Consider the following 21605-nt stretch of genomic DNA (forward strand, 5'->3'; position numbering starts at 1 on the left):
CATTTCCTTGCACTTACAGGCACAATGAGTTCGATTGGAATTGATGGCCTTTACGGCCATCCAGATAAAGTCTTTGGCATCCTTGTAATACAAATGAAGGAACTGATTTCATGACGAAATAATTGTATTGTTGCCCAAATCAAAGCCATAGGAAATTTCATTGAGTTTAAGACGTATTCAGAATGGTTAAAGTAATTACCTGCTCATAGAGGTTTGCAGTACTGATACGTAGGTCGAGGGAATTAGATTGCATAGCACGTAGAGTATGGTTATTGGAGACAGAAATAAGAGACAATTCATCACCACTTTAATGGGGACAGGTGCCAGATCGAATTATCGTTTTTACCCAACAGTTTAACGAACTTGCCAAAAGTAATCCTGGCTGGCGCATATTTACTAGGGCTCGATTACAGCTAGTTGTGAACCTGCCAAAACAATACAACTTACCCACCTTTAACTCGATCTCGGCTGAAATATTATCGATACGCATTGTGAAATAATTATGGTTCGAAAGAAGTACGGGCTATTCAAAAAACTTCTTAGGATTGTTAACCTTTCCCAAGAAATATTATAAAGGGAGTACCGAAAATACTGGTAATTGGTTACTTGATCTCAAAGGGACATCACGTTATCTAATATCCATTCTTTGCACTTCAGATCATTACTATTTGAACCTCAATTCCATCCGCGAGACATTAATCGCATTCTTGCATCATTTGCGTCATTGTAGTCATTTTTCTTGTTCTGTGTTCTCTTGGTTGTCTCGGAGTATAGGTATCTAAGAGACAATCATCTTCAAAGACTTGCGCCAGGGACATTCATTGATAACGACCATCTTCTACGTTTGTAAGTTTTCTTCCAGTGTTTCACATACGACGTTTTAGAGTTTAAAGCCACTGACGGATGGTATTTATACCCTTCACCAGTCGGCAAATTTGAACAGGCCTGCAATTTCAAGAATGTTAGTTTGCAAGGAGTCAATTTTGAATCAGTCAACATTTTTCTTCTTTAATGAAGTGTTATGTTTGAACGGATCTAGATTATCCTGACCGATTTTTTTTTTTTTTTTGTCAATGTAATATATCTTTCATGAATGCATTTTTCTTTGTCTTTTATCGACATGATATTAACTTACAACAGGTACGTGGAGAATAACGTTATTACAATGCTAGCGAGTGGCACTTTTCTGGGTCTGGAAAAACTGTGGTCTCTGTAAGTATTTACGTTAAATGTCACCTATACCTATAACTATTAAGAAAACACATTTTGGTTTTATTTTGTTTAATTTATTTTTGTATTCGATCAAATACAAATTAAATACAAATTTCAAAGACACAAAGGCAGAGAATAACAAGTGCAATGATTTAAGATGACAACATAATATTACACAAATACATTAACGTAAGCAATAGTATTGTACAGCACACATAATTATACCAAACATGTAAAAACATACAAAAGTAAGTGTTTTTCAAGCAAATACAGTATGAGAGATAATTGTAGGCAGGAGACCACCATCGTGAGTGGTTAAACTCACAATTTCAATTGTAACTTGTTACCTGCAATTCAGTTATTGAGTTATCGTTACCTGTCTTCACGTCGAATGCATGTGGTAATGCATGCCATCTCGGCATGTGTTGTTTGAGCTATGAATCACACATTGGTGTTTTAAAGACAAACAAGACAGGCAAAATTAAAGCGACTAAAAAAAAGAGAAATTGAGGAATAGAATCAAATAGGTTTAAATAAGGCACAACCATTGACACTATCGTGCATGTTATAAATTTCATCACCATTAATCACATTAATATTCGGTGAAATCTGTGGTATAATTATATTTCAATGTTTCCTTCTGAAAACTTTACAATAACCTTCCACTTTGGTTTTCATTTGCAATGTATTATAAACAGATATCTCTCAAACAACAATATCACTTTCATCGAAGCTGGGGCATTTGATGGCTTGAAGAACCTCTGGTGGTTGTAAGTATAACCAGATAGCACTAAAGCGTCAAATAATATGCAATAAAATAAAATAAAATAAAATAGAATGGATGACATTTCTCATCACTTCTTCTTTTTTCAATGCGTATCAATCCCCTCATTTATATAAAGTAGCCTGCAAACAAAAACCAAAAGGTGCTCCATGGGTATGTTGTACCCAAAAACAAGTTAAAAACTTAATTCCAATTTGTCTAAATGTAAATGTTTATAACAAAATAACCACCAAAAGCTAGTTGTGGTCCAGCGATTGTGTAGCGTGTGCTTGTGTGTGTGACTGTGACTTGCAGTATTTTTTTTTTGTAACAAAACAGTTTTTTTTTCTTTGTTATAGAATTCTGGTGAATGCTGGTATACACAGGATTGAACGCAACACTTTCCACGGTCTGGACACACTATTCTACTTGTAAGTCATTTGTAATGAACAAAAGATAAAACAAGAAAAAAATCCACCCCGCCCCTTTGAAATCGAGTTAGCAATATGACCTCGATCTAAAGGGCGGGGTTTACACACACACACACACATACACACACACACACACACACACACACACAAATTCACTTATATATAATAGTATGTTTATGTGTGTGTGCAAAGGGTATAAGGAAAAGAACTTGAAAACCTTTTTTTTTTCTTCACACAAACCATTAACGGATAATGAGATAATCCTTTTTTCTTTTCTTTTCTTTTTTCTTATAGGGACCTGTCTCAAAACAATCTCCGAATGATTGACAATAACTCATTTGAAATCCTTGAGACGCTGACAGAGTTGTGAGTAGAGTTGTCATGATTTTACCTTTTTCATAGGAAGCACTATCAGGAATCTCTTTCAAGTTAATCACGCAACATTGCGGCAATATAGGGTCCTTTGATTTGTATTACTATCGTATGATTGTAATATTACGACCCATAACGGACAGAAGAGTGGTGATGAAAAAAAAAACACCAATAAGAAAAAAAAAACAACTTTTACTCAACTTGGAAGACGTAACCTTTAATCTTAATGTAAATTCCCCCTCTCTCGTATGTTTACATAAATGCAAATGAGGTAAAATACATATTTGCATGTATCATATGTCTGCTTTGTACATATGTGTGTGCGTGCGCGCGCGTGTGTGTGTGTGTGTGTGTGTGTGAATTAATGCATATTTTTTGCGTGCGTATGAATAAAAACTATCAAAACATTTCTTGTGATCTCTTTTGGGGAACGCGTAGAGATCTTTCTCGTAATGGCATCATGGAAATCAAAGAGGACGCCTTTGTTGGTTTGGAAAACCTCGTCACGTTGTAAGTGTTTTTGGTAATGTTTCCCTTTGTTGTAAATGACAAAACAAAATGTTTCAGATTCATGAAAGAAGTAGCACAAAAGTGTTATGATTTTTTAAAGGAAAAATCGGCTACCATATTACAAAGATATAGGCTTTCTTTTGTTTTGCTTTGTTTTGTTTTTCTTGAGAAACCGCCAACAAAGTCAGCATTAAGTAAGACGTAAAGACAGTTGGGAATTACCTTACGTAGTTTCAAAATACGAAAGATGCAAGCAAGAATGACTTTACACAGTAAAAAAAAACACACTTTGTGCTAAAGATATCAAAATTTGGAAATATCTTTCACAAAAAATACCTCACTTTTTATTTTCTCAGGCGGAACTGCTTTATTTTATACATATTACTATTAATGTTTTGGACAGTCGTATTGCTTAAGGTGAATAACAATTGGTTATTAATCTGAAATGTCTCAGGTTTCTTTTTAGTCTCTTACTAAAAAACAAACAAACAGCAAACAAACAATCTTCCCTACTAATCCGTAGAAAATGGCAGTCAGGTGTAATGACTTTGGTACGTTGATAGCGCTTGCTTCAGGTATAGTACATAATTATCTTTGATTATCATGCATAATAATTATGAAGATTGCGCATCCAATCGAAAGAAGCAATCAATGCTACTCGGCAATACATACTACTGAGAATACTTTCTTAAGGTTTTACCTCTCGTTTTTAAGTGTTATATGTAAATGTAAAGTTTAAAAAAGTCTTTTTAGAAATCTTATTTCAACGTGTTGAGTTGGGCTAACGTTAGGAAAGGGAAAACAGAGGAAAGAACACTTCATCACCTTCACCTTTCGTTAGTGCACACTTTCCCTATGAAGGAAAACGGTCTTTTGTAAGTAATGTGCATTAATTGCTTTACATCCTCTATAGTACAGTACAGAAAGCAAACGGTTGGCTGTTTCATTGATTGTTGATGCTGATTTGATTTTTTTTCTTTTATTTTCTTCTCTTGACAGGGATCTTTCTCACAATAACATATCGGCTATCGACAGCAGAACATTCAACGATCTAGTCAGTCTGTATGCCTTGTATGTACGCAAAGCTGATTTGCTATTGTTGCTGTTGTTGTTGTTTTAGTTGTTGTTCTTCTTCTTCTCATGGTCAGAGATCTTTACAGGAAACGAAGTACGACAAACTGTGACCCTGCACCTCAAAACAAACAAAAATCCGCCAGACATGATTTTTAGTTAAGACCCTATTCTGAAAGAGCAGACTTTAAGCTTTAAAATGATGTATAACTCAAATCAAATGGACTCTCCTAACCTACCTAAATATTGGAGAGAAAGCACAAACTCAGGAAAGTGTGAACTGAGAAAAGAGGCTCTGAAGTACAGTGTCTATTCAAGCGCTTAATCTTTACCAAACCGTGCTGGCTGCGCGATGAATGGGACAAAAAACAGGAAGTAAACCACCAGAGTAACAACAATGAAGGGATTATCAAATTAAACTGAAATTTAGCATGCCTCATTAACACATTCTGTCCATAATAAATGCCAACTTTCAAAGCAGTAACACTATATTTTCAAAAGTTATTAGAGTTGCAAAAGAATAGTGTGGACAAGGTTTTTCAGAAATGAAAAAGGGGATTCTAAAGACACACCTAATCACACTATTCTACCAAAAATGTTCGAGATAAACTGCTAAGATAACACACTTTCCTGACCGCTTTCTGAAATCAAATTTTAGCATAATGTAAAAGAAGACCCGCTCTTTCAGAAAATATGAAAAAGTCAAGTTCGGCTAGGTTGACCCATTTCACTTATTTTCAGTCCTCACGCAAAATCAGTGTGTGCGACTTTATGTTCGTTTTGAGGTGCACGGTCACAATTGTATATGATTATGAAAGCTTATCATCTTCGAAAATCAGAAACAATAAAAATGTAACCTTTATTAGACCATAATTTACAAAAAAAGGAGGGGGCTTTAAAGTTGGTATTCTATGGAAGCGCCCTGAACACTAAACTCCTAGTCCATGTGTAACACACTCAGGCATTTTGAACCCTAACTCCATGGGAAACAGTTTGAGTGAATCGTCAAATGTGAAACTTTGGGAGAAATCGGACAATCTGTTCAAAAGTTATTATTTTTTAAAGTATCTACACATTCAGTGCTGGATGAGAAGACTACTACAGTGCATAATGTCACATGCGTACAACAATATAAGGACAATATAAAGAGAATTTCACAAAATTTTACTTTTTGAAAAAGATGCACGTTTCCTCGACTCATCACTAACGTATGTTAAGGGTAATATTATTTTCCCTTTCCTTGTGAAAGAGGGAAGTCAAGCGTTCTTTTATTATGCGAGAAGAAATGAAAATATGTTGATTTTTGTTATTTACGTTCTTGTACACATGTGACAGCACAAACTGCAGTAGTCTTCCTATCCAGCAGCATATTGCTGTATTCACTCAATCCACATGTCTATGAAAGTGAACTTGCGCTGTAAAGCCGTTGGTGCAGTATGCAGGAGAGCTATATCCTAACGTACGGAAAAGAACCCACTTCTCTTCTCTCGTGTAGAGCAGGGTGAAATCTCAGTGAAATCGTTAAATGCGAAAAGAAAAACCCTAGTATCTGTAAGAACTTTTACGATTGGAGGAGGCAAATTAACATGAAAAAGAAGAAGAAAGAAAGAACGAAAAAGATGATAAATCTATTGTTATAGCAAAACCCGATATTAATTTTGTTGGACTAAGACGCATCTATAATAATTAACAACCTATCAAAATGCATGGACGTGAAAATATGAGTCAAGTAAGAAATAATCATTCGAGCTACGCAATCACTTTATTCTTATTTTTTTTTGAATATCCCATTTTCACTAGTACCTTCTTTGTGTTTTATATTATGGTAACCGTTTCCCGTATGTGTATGTACATATGTTTTCCTGTTTGGAAGTTTATTTGTCTATGCATTCGACAGTGCTACAATCCTTAATTTCTGTCTGTGGTTACAACCACTTCTTACACTTCCTTGTATTGGTTTCTCGTATGCAGAAATTTGTCAACGAATTCCATTCAGCGCCTGCTACCAAACTCCTTCTCGAATCAGGCGCAGTTGACCTATTTGTAAGTTGCGTGATGTTTGCTTATTGGCTGACGTCGTTGCCGGGCTTTGCCGGGACCGGAAGTATACGTAAATTATATCAATATTTCCTTGTAAGCTGTGAACAGTGATTCCTTATAATCTATGTGCATTCAAGGTAGCACTGTATGCAAAGAGCATACAATGAGGGAGGGAAGTAAGTTTAAATGCACCATATTTTGCTGTTGATGTTTTGTATGACAGCCATATTGATTGATATTTCCTATTGTGTTTAACTCGTTCACTTTCAGGGATCTCAGTTACAACCCAATCACAGTCGTCGAGCCGCATGCATTTGCCAACCTCTCCAGACTTGAGTACCTGTGAGTTAACTTAAAATTAAAAAGAAATGTCCCGATATCACCTCGTCAAGCATTCACCAACAAATGTTTTTTGCTTGTTATAACAAAGAAAGCATGGAGTCTTAATTGTTATGTATAGGGCCTATTCTCCATGGATTCGACAGAGTGAATGTGAATGTATGAACATTAAAACGCAGAATAGGGAGATAGAGGCCACAAAGTAGAATGAATGAGTAGTTAATGATACTGAAAATATAGATTTATGCAAGGGCAAAATAAGATATGAATTTGTTCGTTTTTTTCATTGTGCTAGAATGCTCGAAAATGTATATTTCTTTTTACTACCTCAGGTATAAATACCTCAATTCAAAAGAGTACTTCGAAATGTGTAAACCTCTAATTTTCGAAAGGGAGTGGTTTTTGCCTTTGTTTTCGATAAATATACCCAAAATATGCTTGAAACTGTCAGATATCGTTAGAAATGTCAGAAATAAACAGCACAAATGTTCACGGATAAATGTCTAAACAAATCCTGTCGCTTGGAAAAGTGCAATCAAAAATGTTGCAGGACATTTTCAAGATATTTTGTCCTTGATAGTGTTAACTTTACCTTGTACTCTGCACAGCGCTGAATTTTTTGACTTCTTTTTTGACACTCTATTTCCATTTCTGCGAAAGCATTCTTTCAACTTTGATGATAATTTCTTCCTTTTTTTTCATGATGATACAAATATTATCAGTACAAAAGAAAAGATTGACTTTTATGTTTAGATGGCCTTTGTTTGACATTTTCCTTTTCAGTGTGTCAGATATTAATTAAGCATTCACATGTTCCAGGGAACATAAAACAAAACAACAATGTATTCACATTTTTATAGTACTGAATCTTCAAAATTACTTCGCAGAATTCTGTAGATAGACCTAATGAAACAGCCAATATCCGTATGAGGGCGATGAATGTACATTATTTTTATTAAAAACCCTTCCAGGTAAACGGCAAATATGGCTTATACCAAGTATATATCGTTGGTAGTTGAATAGGATGTTTACCTTTTTTGTCTTTTATTCATGTTTAGACTTCTAGCAGGAGCGAAACTCAGAATTGTGGACGGAAACACAGTTTCTCCTCTGAAGTCTTTGAAAGCCCTGTAAGTGTGACTCACTGCATGCCCCTCGCTCTGAAGCTGCGTCTGTGTGTACACTATATATGCGTGTGTGTGTGTGTGTGTGTGAGTGCGTGTGTGCGTGAGTGAGTGTGGGTGTACGTGCGTGAGTGTGTGTGTGTGTGGGTGCATGAGCGTGTGTGTGTGTGCGTGTGTTTGTGTTTCTTTATCATATTTAGTATCAAGTTATGTATTATCATTTCTGAAATCACAATAGAATGAAAGTAAGGTATCCTATCGAACTGCAAGATTATCGAATCTAAAGAAATGATGATTTCAAGACAAGAATGACTGCCAATATAACAATACCTAAAACACCAATTATAGCGACAAAGTGATATAGCATTATTACTCGTGCACATTCACTTTGTCCTATTTTCCTTTACAGACGAAAAGAATCGTGCGGCACGTTCTCAAATTTGTCTTCAGCCGTATTAGAATACAAAGTGTGATGACAACGTCATTCATCGCCATAGAAACTTGTTCTAAACAACATCACCTGGCTCGAATAAATTGTATGATCATTATTGTAGGTAACTATGCTCGCAATGGTGACCCAAGCTATAACAAAATCATGACATCATCACTTCGATACGCTCGAGAGATTGCTTAATATTGCAAGTTCCTCTCAAATTCTGTAGACGAAATTGATGAAATCTTCAACCGTTAATAAAGTCTCTAAAGACATGAATGTAGATACTTTATTTATATTAGGTTACATTTTCTCGCAGAGTCACCTGAAACATCATAACATACATATTTTTTGCACTTATATTTACTATGCATAATTATTATATCATGTAATTATGTATATAGATAGTATGTATTCATATTGTATGTATGCATAAATATACCCATGAACATACATGAACACGTTTGCCTGTTTGTACGTGTTTCTAAGTGTGTGAAAATGTCATTATATTCATGTGGTCACGATCCCTAGGTGCTTTGTGGCATTTATACTGCTCCACGCTTTGTTTCGTCATTCATAACGTGTTTAAAGTCAGGACAAAACAAAAAGAAAAACGCTTTACGCATTATTTTTCCACAAGATCAGTTTTCTCTTTCATTAATGAAGCCAAGTCAAATAAGGTGAATGAAATATTTCACATACGTGCGTTAACATAGAAAATATGAATCTAAGGATCAAGAGAAATAGGTTACACACTCAGTCGCATCCCATTTAAAATGATACATTATGCATTACTGTAAAGATAACGATCTAACCCTGAAGGCGTGGTACAGTTAGCAGGGGCCTAATGTTTGCAACATGATACTATACGTTGTTAAAAAACAGAAGAGTGAAAGCTTGTGATACTAACGGGAGTGCATACTTTTTCATAATTTCCTTCATGTTTATGATCTCTCTCTCTCTCTCTCTTCCAATTTTCTTAACAACTAGATCCACATCCGATACACGCCTTTGCTGCCTACTTCAGGATCATACGAACACCACCTGTACGTCAACCGTTCCATCGAACCCACTGGACACCTGTGGTAGTCTTTTCCCAAGTGGGGTATTGAGGGTGTTCGGCTGGTTGATGGGGTTAAGCGCGCTCATCGGCAACTGCTTGGTGCTATACTTTCGTCTTTACCACGAACAAGACAGCAAGGTCCAAAATCAACTGATAGCAAACCTTGCTGTAGCAGATTGTGTAATGGCTGTGTACATGATAGTGATAACGTCGGCAGACCTTCATTTTGGGTCAAAATACTTTTTGGCCGCTCCACTCTGGCGGGATTCGGTAATGTGCAAGTTTGCAGGCTCTCTGGCATTCCTTTCGAGTGAAGCATCCGTAATCAGTCTCTCCCTCATCACACTTGATAGATTCACGTACATTGTCTTTCCGTTTGGCAGTTGGAGAATAACCCATCGCATGTGTAGAATCATTCTCAGCATCACTTGGATCATCGTGTTGGTTATTTCTATCCCCTCGATGATAGATAGCTCAAAGATTCCTGATTTCTACGGGCAATCTGATGTGTGCATCGGGCTTCCCCTGCACTTGACGTCTGGTGAAACCGGTGTCTTAGTTACAACGAAGGAATCGGAATGGAGTAGGGATTACACTGTCACTTTCTTGCCTCTAGACAACGCAAAACGTCCTCCTTGGCTTTACTCAATTGTTGTGTTTATTGGCATTAACTTATTGTCGTTCATCTTCATTGTAGTTTGTTATGTCGTCATGTTCGTAAAAGTGAGTCGGTCAAGCAAAGTGAAAACAAACTCTGCCTCTCGGTCACGTGAGATCAAAGTGGCTCGCAGAATGGCGATTCTGATCGGAACTGACTTTGCGTGCTGGATGCCCATCATTTTGATGGGTATACTAAGTCAGACAGGCACAGTCGAAATACCAATAACACTCTATGCCTGGAGTGCCATCTTCATTCTACCTATCAACTCCTCCCTGAATCCGATGCTTTACACCTTTATGTATTACCTTGATAAAGGCAAAAAACACCGCAAAACAGGAGGTCACTCTTACGGCTTGCAGACAACCTATACTCATCAGTAACTATGATGGTGAAATTACATAATGCTAAATATTGACAAATAATAGCCTGCGAAGAATCGTTCTGTAGAGCCGAAAATAACCTCCCTTCTGTGTAGCCTTATAAACGGAAGCCTGCGACATACATGTACATCACAATGTTTCTGTATTTTAGGACAGGACTGGTTTAAACGGATGTCATTCGAAAATTGACTTTTCAGCATAAATCGCACTAGCAAAAAAAAAAAAAAAATGATTCATGCATATATACCTAAGATGAGTACCTTTTCTTTCTCACAAAGACCTGATGATGGGCTGATTCGTCGAGCGTACTGAAATCCTTAGCGTTCAGTTTAATATGAGTTAATTTCGGTAACAGAATATAACTTAATAATTGAAGTAGGATCAACTGTCAATTACGGCAAAATAGATGCTTGCAATTTCTTCAGTGCCTGCGGCTTTATCGATGCAGTGCGAAGGCAGTCATTGGTGATAATCAAGATTTTATTCATTATGACACCATAACGTTGATTTGTCGTATCTGTTAATCATTCAGTTTCAATCTTTTGACATCTCGTAGCCATATTTTTTTTTCGAATATAAAGGGACATAGAACCAGTTCTAACCTATTCTTTTTAGATGTTAGCAAAGAATATCGTTACGTAAATAGGCCCACACGACTTAAAAGGAATGTAAGAAGGAGTGATTTTTGTTGCTTTTGTTGTTGTTTTCTGCGCATTACATTCAGCGGTCTGTTAAACAAAATGATTGTAAGATTGGATCCTAAGATCCTAAGTTTGATGCAATTCTAACAATTACGCTTGATCGCAAAGGAAAAACAAAACAAAACTGCAATTTTAATTGAATTGAATTGAATTGAAAATTGAATTGATTTGATTTCAATTGAAAATGGTGTTTTATCGATCAATATCTTTCGCAGCCCGGAGGCTGAATTACAGACATTGTTAACAAATGGCCATGTATGCATTAAAAAATATTCATAAAATATAGTGGAGCAACGAAAAAAAAAATACATAAAACAACAAAGGGTCAATCTTATTCATCTTAACCATTGCACAATTAGATTAACATATAATACAAAACAAAAACAGATATTACAAATACAATATATCACTGTTCTCAATAATTATAAAAAAAAATGAATTTATGTTAATTATGTATGCCGGTCATTTATACTTATTAATTAATACAGATGTTGTGTTGTCATACGGCTCAAATCAACACATTTTACACAACAAAAATAATCAGTTTATCAAAAATAATCAAAGATAATCAAATAAACAAAGATAATCAGATAATCATACGGCTCAAATCAACACATTATACACAACAAAGATAATGAGTTTGATTAAAAAAAACAATCTTCACAATCTTCTCTTCGTAATATACATAAACTCCCATATCAGAATACATTCAATCTATACACAGCGCATTAGTGTACATCACATCAGTCAATCAATAAATAATATATTCGCATTACATGTGCATTGTATATACGCAAAATAGCATCTCTCCCCTGGGCCTTCCCCCCCCCCCCCCCCCCCCCTCTCTCTCTCTTCTAACTATCATTCCACTAATACACACACTCTCACGTATATCTAACAAACAAATATATACTATTGTTTCTATAGCCAACACTCTGTGTTATACTATTGCACATTTTACACCAAATTCGATCTCACAAATAAACAACACCAAAACGTAATATTATGAAAAACAAATAAACCGTTTCTGAGGATAATGATATAAAAAGATACAATTATATATTTTCAACTTGTCGTTAAGCCCTTGATCCTGTGATCCACAACCTTTTTTATATTAATGATGAACTCTCTGACAACGCATACCATGCACATCATAATAAAAAAAAAAAAATACTTTCAGAAATTACATCTTCACATAATGAGGGAAATAGTGAATGCTTTGTGGCACTTTATGAAGGAGACATAAAACAAAACAAAGAAACAAAACACTGTACTATTCAATAATAAATGTATGAGGTAGGGAATGGCACTATTTGGAACCATTTTGTTTGAAACAGTTTTAAGAAAGTCTGATATTTGCACATCTATCTCCCTCTCTCTTTCCACCTCTCTCTCTCTCACCCCCCCCTTCTCTCTCCTACATACACACACTCTCTCGTACATCTAACCAGCAAATAGACACTATTGTATGTAACCAACACTCTGTATGATATTATTGCACATTTTTGTACCAGAATTTGATCTCGCGTAATAAAACAACACCAAAACACTGAAACATAGCATTGTGAAATATTTTGAACCGTTTCCGAGAATGATGATATGAAAACGATACAATTAGGCATATACTTTTTCAACTTGTCATCAAACCCTTGACCCTGTGGTCCACAATCATTTTTACATTTTATATTGATGGTATACTCTCTGGCAATACAAACCATGCACATAATAATTTGCATAATGAGGGAAAATAATACATACTCTGTGGCACTTTATGGAGGAGACATAAAACAAAACAAACAAAACAAAACTACGCTATTCATTCAATAAGTATATATGGTAGGGAATGGCACTACAATAACTTTGAATCCGTTTTGTTTTGCAGTTAAATTGTTGGTATGTATGTCTTTTACGTAGGCTGTAGTTGACATTCTGAGTAGTAGGAATCCGATCACTACACAATGGGTGTCTGACTATTTTGGTGGCAAATCCAGGCAAAGCTTGTTTCGCCTGTTTCTGAGCGTATCCAAGGAACAATTATCAAGTGCTTCATTATACGTGTATAATTGTCGCCTAGTACTATCCTGCAATACCGTTTTTGAATGACTTCAAGGAGATCACTTCCTTCTTTTGTTAAGCTGCCACCGAAAACAGGTGCTCCATATTCAAGTATAAAGGTCGGATGTATCCACAATAGACTGTGATCATGTCAGGCAATGACAATCTGTGTCTTTTCAGACACCTTAGCATGTAGATTTTTTTTTGTTACACCGTTTCAGTATGTCAGATATATGGGATTCCCATTTCAGGTTTGATTAAATGGTGATGCCCAATATTTTGGTTTTGTCAACTGTATTGAGAATCTTGTAGCCTATTGAAAGAGGGATTGAAATTGCCGGGTTTTTGGAGAAACATACTGTCATAACTTCACATTTTGCGGGATTTAAGTCATGTTATTGCGAAGAGACCATTCATGGAAATCATTAAGGGCACTTTGAATATTGGGGGATTGGCTTTCTTTCCTGCTTCCAACAAGCGTAAGATCATCCACATATTTGAAATAGGGCACCACGAAATCTTTACAGGCATCATTTATCATTAAAAGAAACAGTATACTGACCCAATTTCGTTCCCTGTAGAACACCAGAACACACCGTTGACTGGTCTGACAATTTTTTTTTTCAAAATATCTTGTACACTGTTCCCGATTTTCCAGAAAGTTTAAAATCCATGCAATGAAACACGGTCGAGCTTTCGAGGCTATCAATTTCTGGGCGAGGTTATTGTGATCAATGCGATCGAAGGCTTTTGAGAAATCAGTAAGAACAACAGTAGACACGGAGCGAGCATTTTCCGTATTTTCTATTACCTGATGAAGGAGTTTAATGAGATAATGATTCGCCGACAGACCTGGGCGATTTCCGTATTGATTAGGGTCTATTTGATTGTTTTTATCTTCCAACAACCACTTGCACATAAATGACTCTGCGATTTAGGCAAAATGACTAGTCAGAGATATTGGCCGTTAATTCTCAACTGTTGGTGGATGGCATTTCGGTACGGGAACAACCTGTGCTTGTTTCCACTGACGCGGGACATCCGATGATTGGAAGGAGGCGTTAAGTAAGTTTGTCAGTGGGAAGCAAATCTCATACGCGAATTCACGAAGGATGCGGACAGGTAAGTCTCCGGTAATACCTGCTTTACACTGGTTGAGTGAACGCAGCCTTCGGTAAGTTTGCCACGGCTGGATTTCAGGACAAGGAGACGGAGAGGGCAGGTAAGCTGGTAGATTGTCTCTATCGAGGGGAGGTTAGTCACCTGCTACTGACATAAAATGATCGTTTATGCGGTCCGCTGTAACCTTGAACTGCCGGGATCACCGGCATCAGTCCCGGGTAGGCCTACTGAGATTGGTGTTGGGCGTGCATCATTGTTGGTAAGTATTTTGATCTGCTTATACCACTTTGCAGGGTTGTCAACTTTGAGGTTCTTCAATCTTTTGTTATAATACGCGGATCTGGCCTTTTTGATACCCCGAGTAACTTTATTTCTGAAATGACGCTAAAGTGGTATGTTGTTCTGTTGAAAGGCAGGCTGCCTACTATGGCTTGAAGATTTGATTTCAGCGGTCATCCATACTTTATCTGAACTGTGGGCATGCGTGACTCTGGCAGGTAAGTATACATCCAATTGACTCTGAATTGAATTCATCAACACATCACACTTAACAGAAGGATCCTGTTCCTGGAAAACCTCCTCCCAGGTATGATTTGTTATCCAGTTACCAAAAGGTTCTTTTTCCACTGTCTGTCAGAGGCCGTACTATCTGTCACGAGTGGAGTGACAGACGCTCTCCTCCACTGAGGTCAATTTGCATGGAATTTGTAAATAGGTACTTAAGCATGCAAATTGATGCAAACTTTTTAACATGTCAATGGAAGACATTCCAGACCGCTCTCGGTAGAGCCACGGTAGTGCTATGTGTGGCAAGGAGCGGCAGTATGACATCAGGCCTTGAAGGGGACATCACGCTGTGGTGCTGTCTCCGTGACACATTGCATGAGAATGGCCACTCGGTAACGGTGACAGGGGCCGCCACCCCAGTCAGTATAAACTAGAGATACCCACAGATAGTGGTAAGTGCATTAATTCTGAAATGTTTATGTATTCAATTGGCATAATTCGTTTGTGTAACGGATATCCGAAGTGAGAGTGACTTGTGATAAATGTTCCAGTTAATATGTGATATTGTTGCAATGGTTATTTGTTTATGGTTACATGAGCCTGAATATATTTGTATAATGAGGTAATTTGAACGTCAGTCAAACCAGTCAGGATGTGAATGTAATATGAATGTGCTCAAGTGCTCTGGCTGTAAGTGATCTGAATATTTTAATATTTGAAGGGTTTCCGGGTTTCCCGAAGGGTCAAGGGCCCACTGACACTGCAAGAGGCAGGTGCATAAAGGCGTCGTAGACTGTCGACCAGCTCCGAGGCAGTAAGGGAGCATAGACTGTCGACCGGACTTCATTCCTGGATGCTGAGGAGACACCGCTAAGACGTCCGTCGGGAGAGCGACCACGCGAACGGCAATCGCGAAGAGTTGCTACGACAGACCACGCGACAGTCCATACCAGCACCAGCGTAACGGGGCCCCGTCGTCGACCGACATCGTCATCGACCTGCATTGTCATCGTCGTACATCGTCGTCATAAGCCATCGTCACGCAACGTACACCCGTGACAGCCATTCGAGGTGAAATACGTCCAATTTACGTTAAACATAATAAAGTCCTAAGAGCCAGAAAGCCACTGAATAGGAAGAATTTTATGTTCGTTTTTCTCTTTTTATAATTTGCTGTAAAACCAATAGTCAGTTATAGACAATTAAAATATTTGAGTTAACTGAATGCACATTGTTTCCTCCGTTTCATCTTGTATGAGTTTCAGCCTGCCAACAGTTCTCAGAGGTTATGAAAATTTCTTTGTTCCGTTTATTTCCATATAAAAGGATGGAAATCGGGCAAATTCTGTGACAATTGGGGGCTCGTCCGCTGGAGAGAACTTGGCAAGGTTTATTCATACAAGAATTTGAGACGTGATTTGTGTAATTTCATGTTGTGTGTATAAGATATCACAATGGAATTAGAAAAGTACATACAGTTAGGTAAAGATTGTGGACTGCAAGGTGCAGAACTAGTGGAGTTTGCCCGCACTGAAAGAGACAAGTATCTCGAAGAAAAGAGACGAGATGAAAAGTTAGAAAGAGATGAAAGACAGGTACAGAGGGAAGAAATAACCAAGCAAAAGAGGATTGAGTTAGAGATAGCTCAGTATAGGAGTGCCAATGTGAAGGGAACAAATAGTGTAAGGAGTAGCCTACCAAGCTTGCCGGCGTTTCGCGCTGACTCTGACGATTTGGACGCTTATCTGTTGCGTTTTGAGAGATATGCAAAACAAAGTCAGTGGCCAGAAGAATGCTGGGCTCCTGCATTGGGGAACCTTTTGACCGGGCGCGCTTTAGAAGTTTATTCTCTCTTACCGGCAAATGAAGCCGACGACTATGAAAGTCTGAAAGATACACTCTTGCGGCAGTTTGCGCTAACTGAAGAAGGCTTTCGCAAACGTTTTCGAGAGGCGCGGCAGAAAATGGGCGAATCATTTGGGCAATTTGCAACACGCATAACCGGATATGCTACTAGATGGGTAGAGATGTCGGGTACAAGTAAGTCCTATGAAGGGCTACTAGAGCTAACGGTGCGCGAACAGCTGCTCGAATGTTGTGATCGTGGATTATCTGTTTTCATTCGTGAGAGAAACCCACGATCGGTGAAAGAGATGGCAGATATCGCAGATCGGTATCGGGACGCACACGGGCATGGCGGCTCCGGTAAACGCGCACGCGACGATAATAAGTCTCGTAACCAGGGCAGCGAAGCAAGCCAAGCAAAGAAAGGGGGCACTACGTCACGTGACAACCAGGGTTGCTTTGTCTGTGGTAAGCAAGGACATTTTGCTTCCAAGTGTCCAGACCGTAAAACTGACCAGTCGAAAGTACCTAGCAAGCAGTATGTGCCAAAGTCAAAACAGACGGGGGCAACATGTGTGGTAGGAGTATGCCCTACTCATGATGCTCACGAGAGAGGGAATATTTGTGGCACACCTTCTGTTAAACTGATGTGTGGTCACGAGTTACCCCTTCTTGGTGGTGGGTGTAACGTAGGCACAGACATGCCAACATGTGATGGTATGTTGAATGGCAAAAGAGTGAAGGTGCTGAGAGACACTGGTTGTAACACCGTAGTGGTGAAACGTCAACTGATAGAGGAATCACAGCTGACTGGTGAGATTCAAACTTGTGTGCTCATAGATGGTACTGTGAGAAAAGTGCCACTAGCAAAAGTTGAAATCGACTCACCATACTTTGTTGGAACAACACATGCTTTATGTATGACGAATCCTATCTACGATCTAATTATAGGTAATATTAGTGGTGCTAGGCAGCCTGGTGACGAGGACATCGGATGGAGGGATGCTAGGGAGAAGCCGTCAGCTGAGGAGATGACGACCTCCGGTTCAGAGGCAGAGTCCGCGGAAGCAGAGTCTTCGAAAGGGACAACGCAGAACGGCATCACAACGACCTCCGACAGTCGTGATCGTCCCCACACTGACGAGAGTGTGAAGCAGTCACCGACACCCCTACCTACAACCAACAAAAGTGCAGCAGTAGAGACAAGAGGCATGAGGAAATCGAAGGAACGGTCGTGGAAGAGACTAGGATCAGCAGACCAGCCGACGATCACTGCAACCAGGGAGGAGATGATCAGAGAGCAGGCACGAGATGCTACGCTGGAGAAACTTCGAAAGTTGGCGGAGAAAGGTGAGGCTAAGGCTGTAGGGAAAGGAAGTGAGGTCAGATATTTTTGTCGTGACAATCTTCTCTTCCGTGAATACAGGTCTCCCTACGTCGAGAGAGGAAAGACATTCACGCAGCTAGTGGTGCCCCAGCCGTATCGCAGTGAAGTGCTCCGACTAGCTCACGACTCCCCTCTAGCAGGTCATTTGCAGACAAAGAAGACGGCTGACCGGATTCTCGCCCACTTCTATTGGCCAGGGATTCAAGCCGATGTCAAGCGTTACTGTGCATCATGCGATTCATGTCAACGCACCACGTCAAAGGGTAAGATAGGGAAAGTACCCCTGACCATCCCCCCTTTGATTGATACATGTTTCCGTAGAGTGGCGGTCGACTTGATCGGACCACTTGAACCGATCACTGAAAGAGGGAATCGATATATCCTGACGATAATCGATCTTGCAACTAGATACCCAGAGGCGGTAGCGCTACCACGAATCGAAGCAGAACGGGTAGCAGAGGCGTTAGTTGAAGTATTCTCGAGGTTAGGTATTCCTAATGAGATACTCTCTGATAACGGCACTCAATTTGTTTCAGGTGTGATGAAAGAAGCAGCTCAACTCCTGGGAGTGAAGCAATTTCACACGACACCATACCACCCGATGGCGAACGGCGCCTGCGAGAGATTCAACGGCACGTTGAAACAGATGCTGAGGAGGATGTGCCAGGAGCGACCTCGTGATTGGGACCGCTTCCTGCCAGCTCTTCTCTTCGCATATCGAGAGGTGCCTCACGAAAGCCTTGGCTTTTCTCCTTTCGAACTCATGTACGGCCGAGTGGTGAGAGGACCCATGACTGTGCTAAAAGAACTGTGGACTAAGGAGATCCCTGAGGAAGAAACGAAGACTACGTACCAGTATGTCATCGATCTCCAAAACCGACTCGAACAGACGTGCGAACTCGCCAAAGAGGAGCTGTCCAAAGCATCAAGGAAGTACAAGAAACACTTCGACGTGAAGACGAAGGAGAGACGCTTCGAGTGCGGCGACAAAGTGCTACTCCTTTTACCGACGACGAGGAATAAACTGCAAATGCAATGGCGAGGTCCATTCGAAGTCGTGCAGCGAATCGCCAGAGACGATTACCGACTGCTTGTGAACGGTAAGGAAAGGACCTACCACGCCAATCTCCTGAAACGGTACATTGGGAGAGAAGACGAGAAAGTCGACGACCTCGAGAACGAAAACCAGGGACAACTGGAGGCGAACTACGTCAGTGTCGTGGACGACCAGGTAGATGATGACGGATCGGTGCCCCTCTCATTTCCCTCCATCGAAGCGTCGGAAAGCGTGCATGACGTGAAGTGCAGTGACGAGCTAGACGAGGAGAAGATGAAGGAGGTAAAATCCCTCTTGCTGGAGTTCTCGGATGTCATGACCGATGTCCCAGGACGGACCGACATCATCGAGCACGCCATCGAACTGAAAACGAACGAGCCGATACGTTCTCGCCCATACCCAGTCCCCCGGTCACTGAAGGAGACCATCAGAGAGGAGGTCAACACCATGTTGAGGATGGGAGTGATCGAAAGGTCGACATCGCCATACGCATCCCCCGTGGTCCTTGTAAAGAAAAAGGACGGGAAGAATCGCTTCTGCGTCGACTATAGGAAGTTGAACGCCAAGACAGTTGTCGACAACGAACCAATCCCAAACATCGAAGAACTGATGGCAGAGATAGGAAATACAAAGTTCTTCACCAAGATCGATTTGGCCAAAGGCTATTGGCAGATACCCGTGGTCGAAGAAGACCGGAAGAAGACCGCGTTTGTCACGCCAGACGGCCAGTACGAGTTCAAGGTACTACCATTCGGGCTAGTAAATGCCCCAGCAGTGTTCACTCGGATGATGAGAGCTCTGCTGGAAGGCCTGCCCCATGTCGTCCATTACATCGACGACATTCTGATCTACAGTTCCTCATGGGAGGAGCACCTGAATGACATCCGACAAGTCTGCCTTCGACTGCGACAGGCTCACCTTACAGCGAGACCGACAAAGTGTCATGTCGCGTGTAAGTCCGTGGAGTTCTTAGGACACATCGTAGGACAAGGAAAGATGAAACCTACCCCAGAACAGATCCAGAAGGTGATGGCGACAACGCGACCGACAACCAAGAAGGAGGTGAGAGCATTCTTGGGGCTCGTGGGATATTATCGGAAGTTTATTCCAAACATGTCCACGATCGCCGCTCCCCTCACAGACGCGACGAAGAAGAATGAGCCTGACAAGATAAGATGGGACGAATCTCATGAGCAAGCATTCTGTACACTACGAGACAGACTAGTCGACTTCCCAATTCTAAGACTACCCGATGACGACAAGGAGTTCGTTCTACGGACCGATGCATCCGATGTGGGACTCGGCGCTGTGCTGATGCAGGAAAGCGAGGGGAAATACTTCCCCATCAGCTACGCTTCTCGAAAACTGCTAAAACGCGAGCGCGTATACCCAATCGTAGAGCGCGAGTGTCTAGCTCTTGCGTGGGCGGTCAAAAAGTTCTCGTACTTTTTGTATGGCCGAGCATTCCAGCTGCAAACTGACCACTACCCGCTTGCTCATCTAACACACGCGCGAATGCAAAATCCAAGAGTCATGCGCTGGGCGCTTGCACTGCAGGCATACCAGTATCGTGTACAGGTAATCAAAGGCTCAGAAAATGTTGGGGCTGATTACCTCAGCAGATGCCCTACTGAGTAGAAATAGAGGTGTAAACAGCCCATGTCATCACTACTATATGTGAGTTTAATCACAACGTAATTTTGCAATGAATTTATTGTTACTGTTATGTACATTATAATGTTAGGAGGTATATTGGAAAGCTACAGTATTACACACATTATTTATGCTGAGTATGAGGTAAGATAGGCAGTTGAATCATGCATCTCTGAAATTATTTGACTGCTCTGAATCAGACACCCCGGTATAATACCGTGCATAAGAAGGTTTTGCACATTACATTTTATTTTGTAACAACAGCTAATGCACATAATATGCGATTAGCATAGGTATCATATTATTCTCCAATGTTATACTGGCCAACAAGAAGAGTCTGTTGAAATTGTGCCGAAAGTGTCAATTTTGTATTGTGCGGAAAAAAAAGTAATTTTATTATTGAACTGTGGCTGGTATAATAAGGCAAAAGAGTGCTAAAAGAGATATGATGAAGTTTATATGTTATCCAATTGACTGAGTAAATCAGATTGTATAGTATACTGTGGAGTTTGTTGGTTCGATAGAATACCCATATAAACTGTCTCCATGGACAGCAGCAGATATTTGGAACAGTAGTGTGTCATGTATCACGACAAGTGAAGTTATGAAGCAGTAAATTGTTATAAGGAGTATAATGCTTTTGATTAGAAGAGTAATGGTGAGAAAGTACTTACCTGCTACAGACATTTGATTTTTATTAGAGAAATGGCTATTGTTTCAGAGCGACTGTCATCTTAAATGGGGGGTTATTTGTCACGAGTGGAGTGACAGACGCTCTCCTCCACTGAGGTCAATTTGCATGGAATTTGTAAATAGGTACTTAAGCATGCAAATTGATGCAAACTTTTTAACATGTCAATGGAAGACATTCCAGACCGC

At 39.8% G+C, this 21605-nt stretch overlaps 2 protein-coding genes across 2 annotated transcripts; both read left to right on the forward strand.

The window, feature by feature from the left end:
• Nucleotides 1-780: 780 nt before the first annotated feature.
• LOC139719079 (G-protein coupled receptor GRL101-like) lies at nucleotides 781-10399 on the forward strand. Its single transcript, XM_071630517.1, has 7 exons — nucleotides 781-846; nucleotides 1141-1212; nucleotides 1911-1982; nucleotides 2335-2406; nucleotides 6670-6741; nucleotides 7797-7868; nucleotides 9286-10399. The coding sequence occupies exons 2-7, from the start codon at nucleotides 1166-1168 to the stop codon at nucleotides 10397-10399; spliced, it is 1449 nt and encodes a 482-aa protein (XP_071486618.1). The 5' UTR covers nucleotides 781-846; nucleotides 1141-1165.
• Nucleotides 10400-16238: 5839 nt separating this feature from the next.
• LOC139718973 (uncharacterized) lies at nucleotides 16239-20711 on the forward strand. The gene has a single exon (XM_071630418.1). The coding sequence runs from the start codon at nucleotides 16239-16241 to the stop codon at nucleotides 20709-20711; it is 4473 nt and encodes a 1490-aa protein (XP_071486519.1).
• The last annotated feature ends 894 nt before the right edge of the window (nucleotides 20712-21605 follow it).

Source organism: Diadema antillarum, unplaced genomic scaffold (assembly GCF_040938485.1).
Source record: "Diadema antillarum isolate AM-2024a unplaced genomic scaffold, OU_Dant_1.0 scf00000103, whole genome shotgun sequence".
Taxonomy (NCBI): Eukaryota; Metazoa; Echinodermata; class Echinoidea; order Diadematoida; family Diadematidae; genus Diadema; species Diadema antillarum.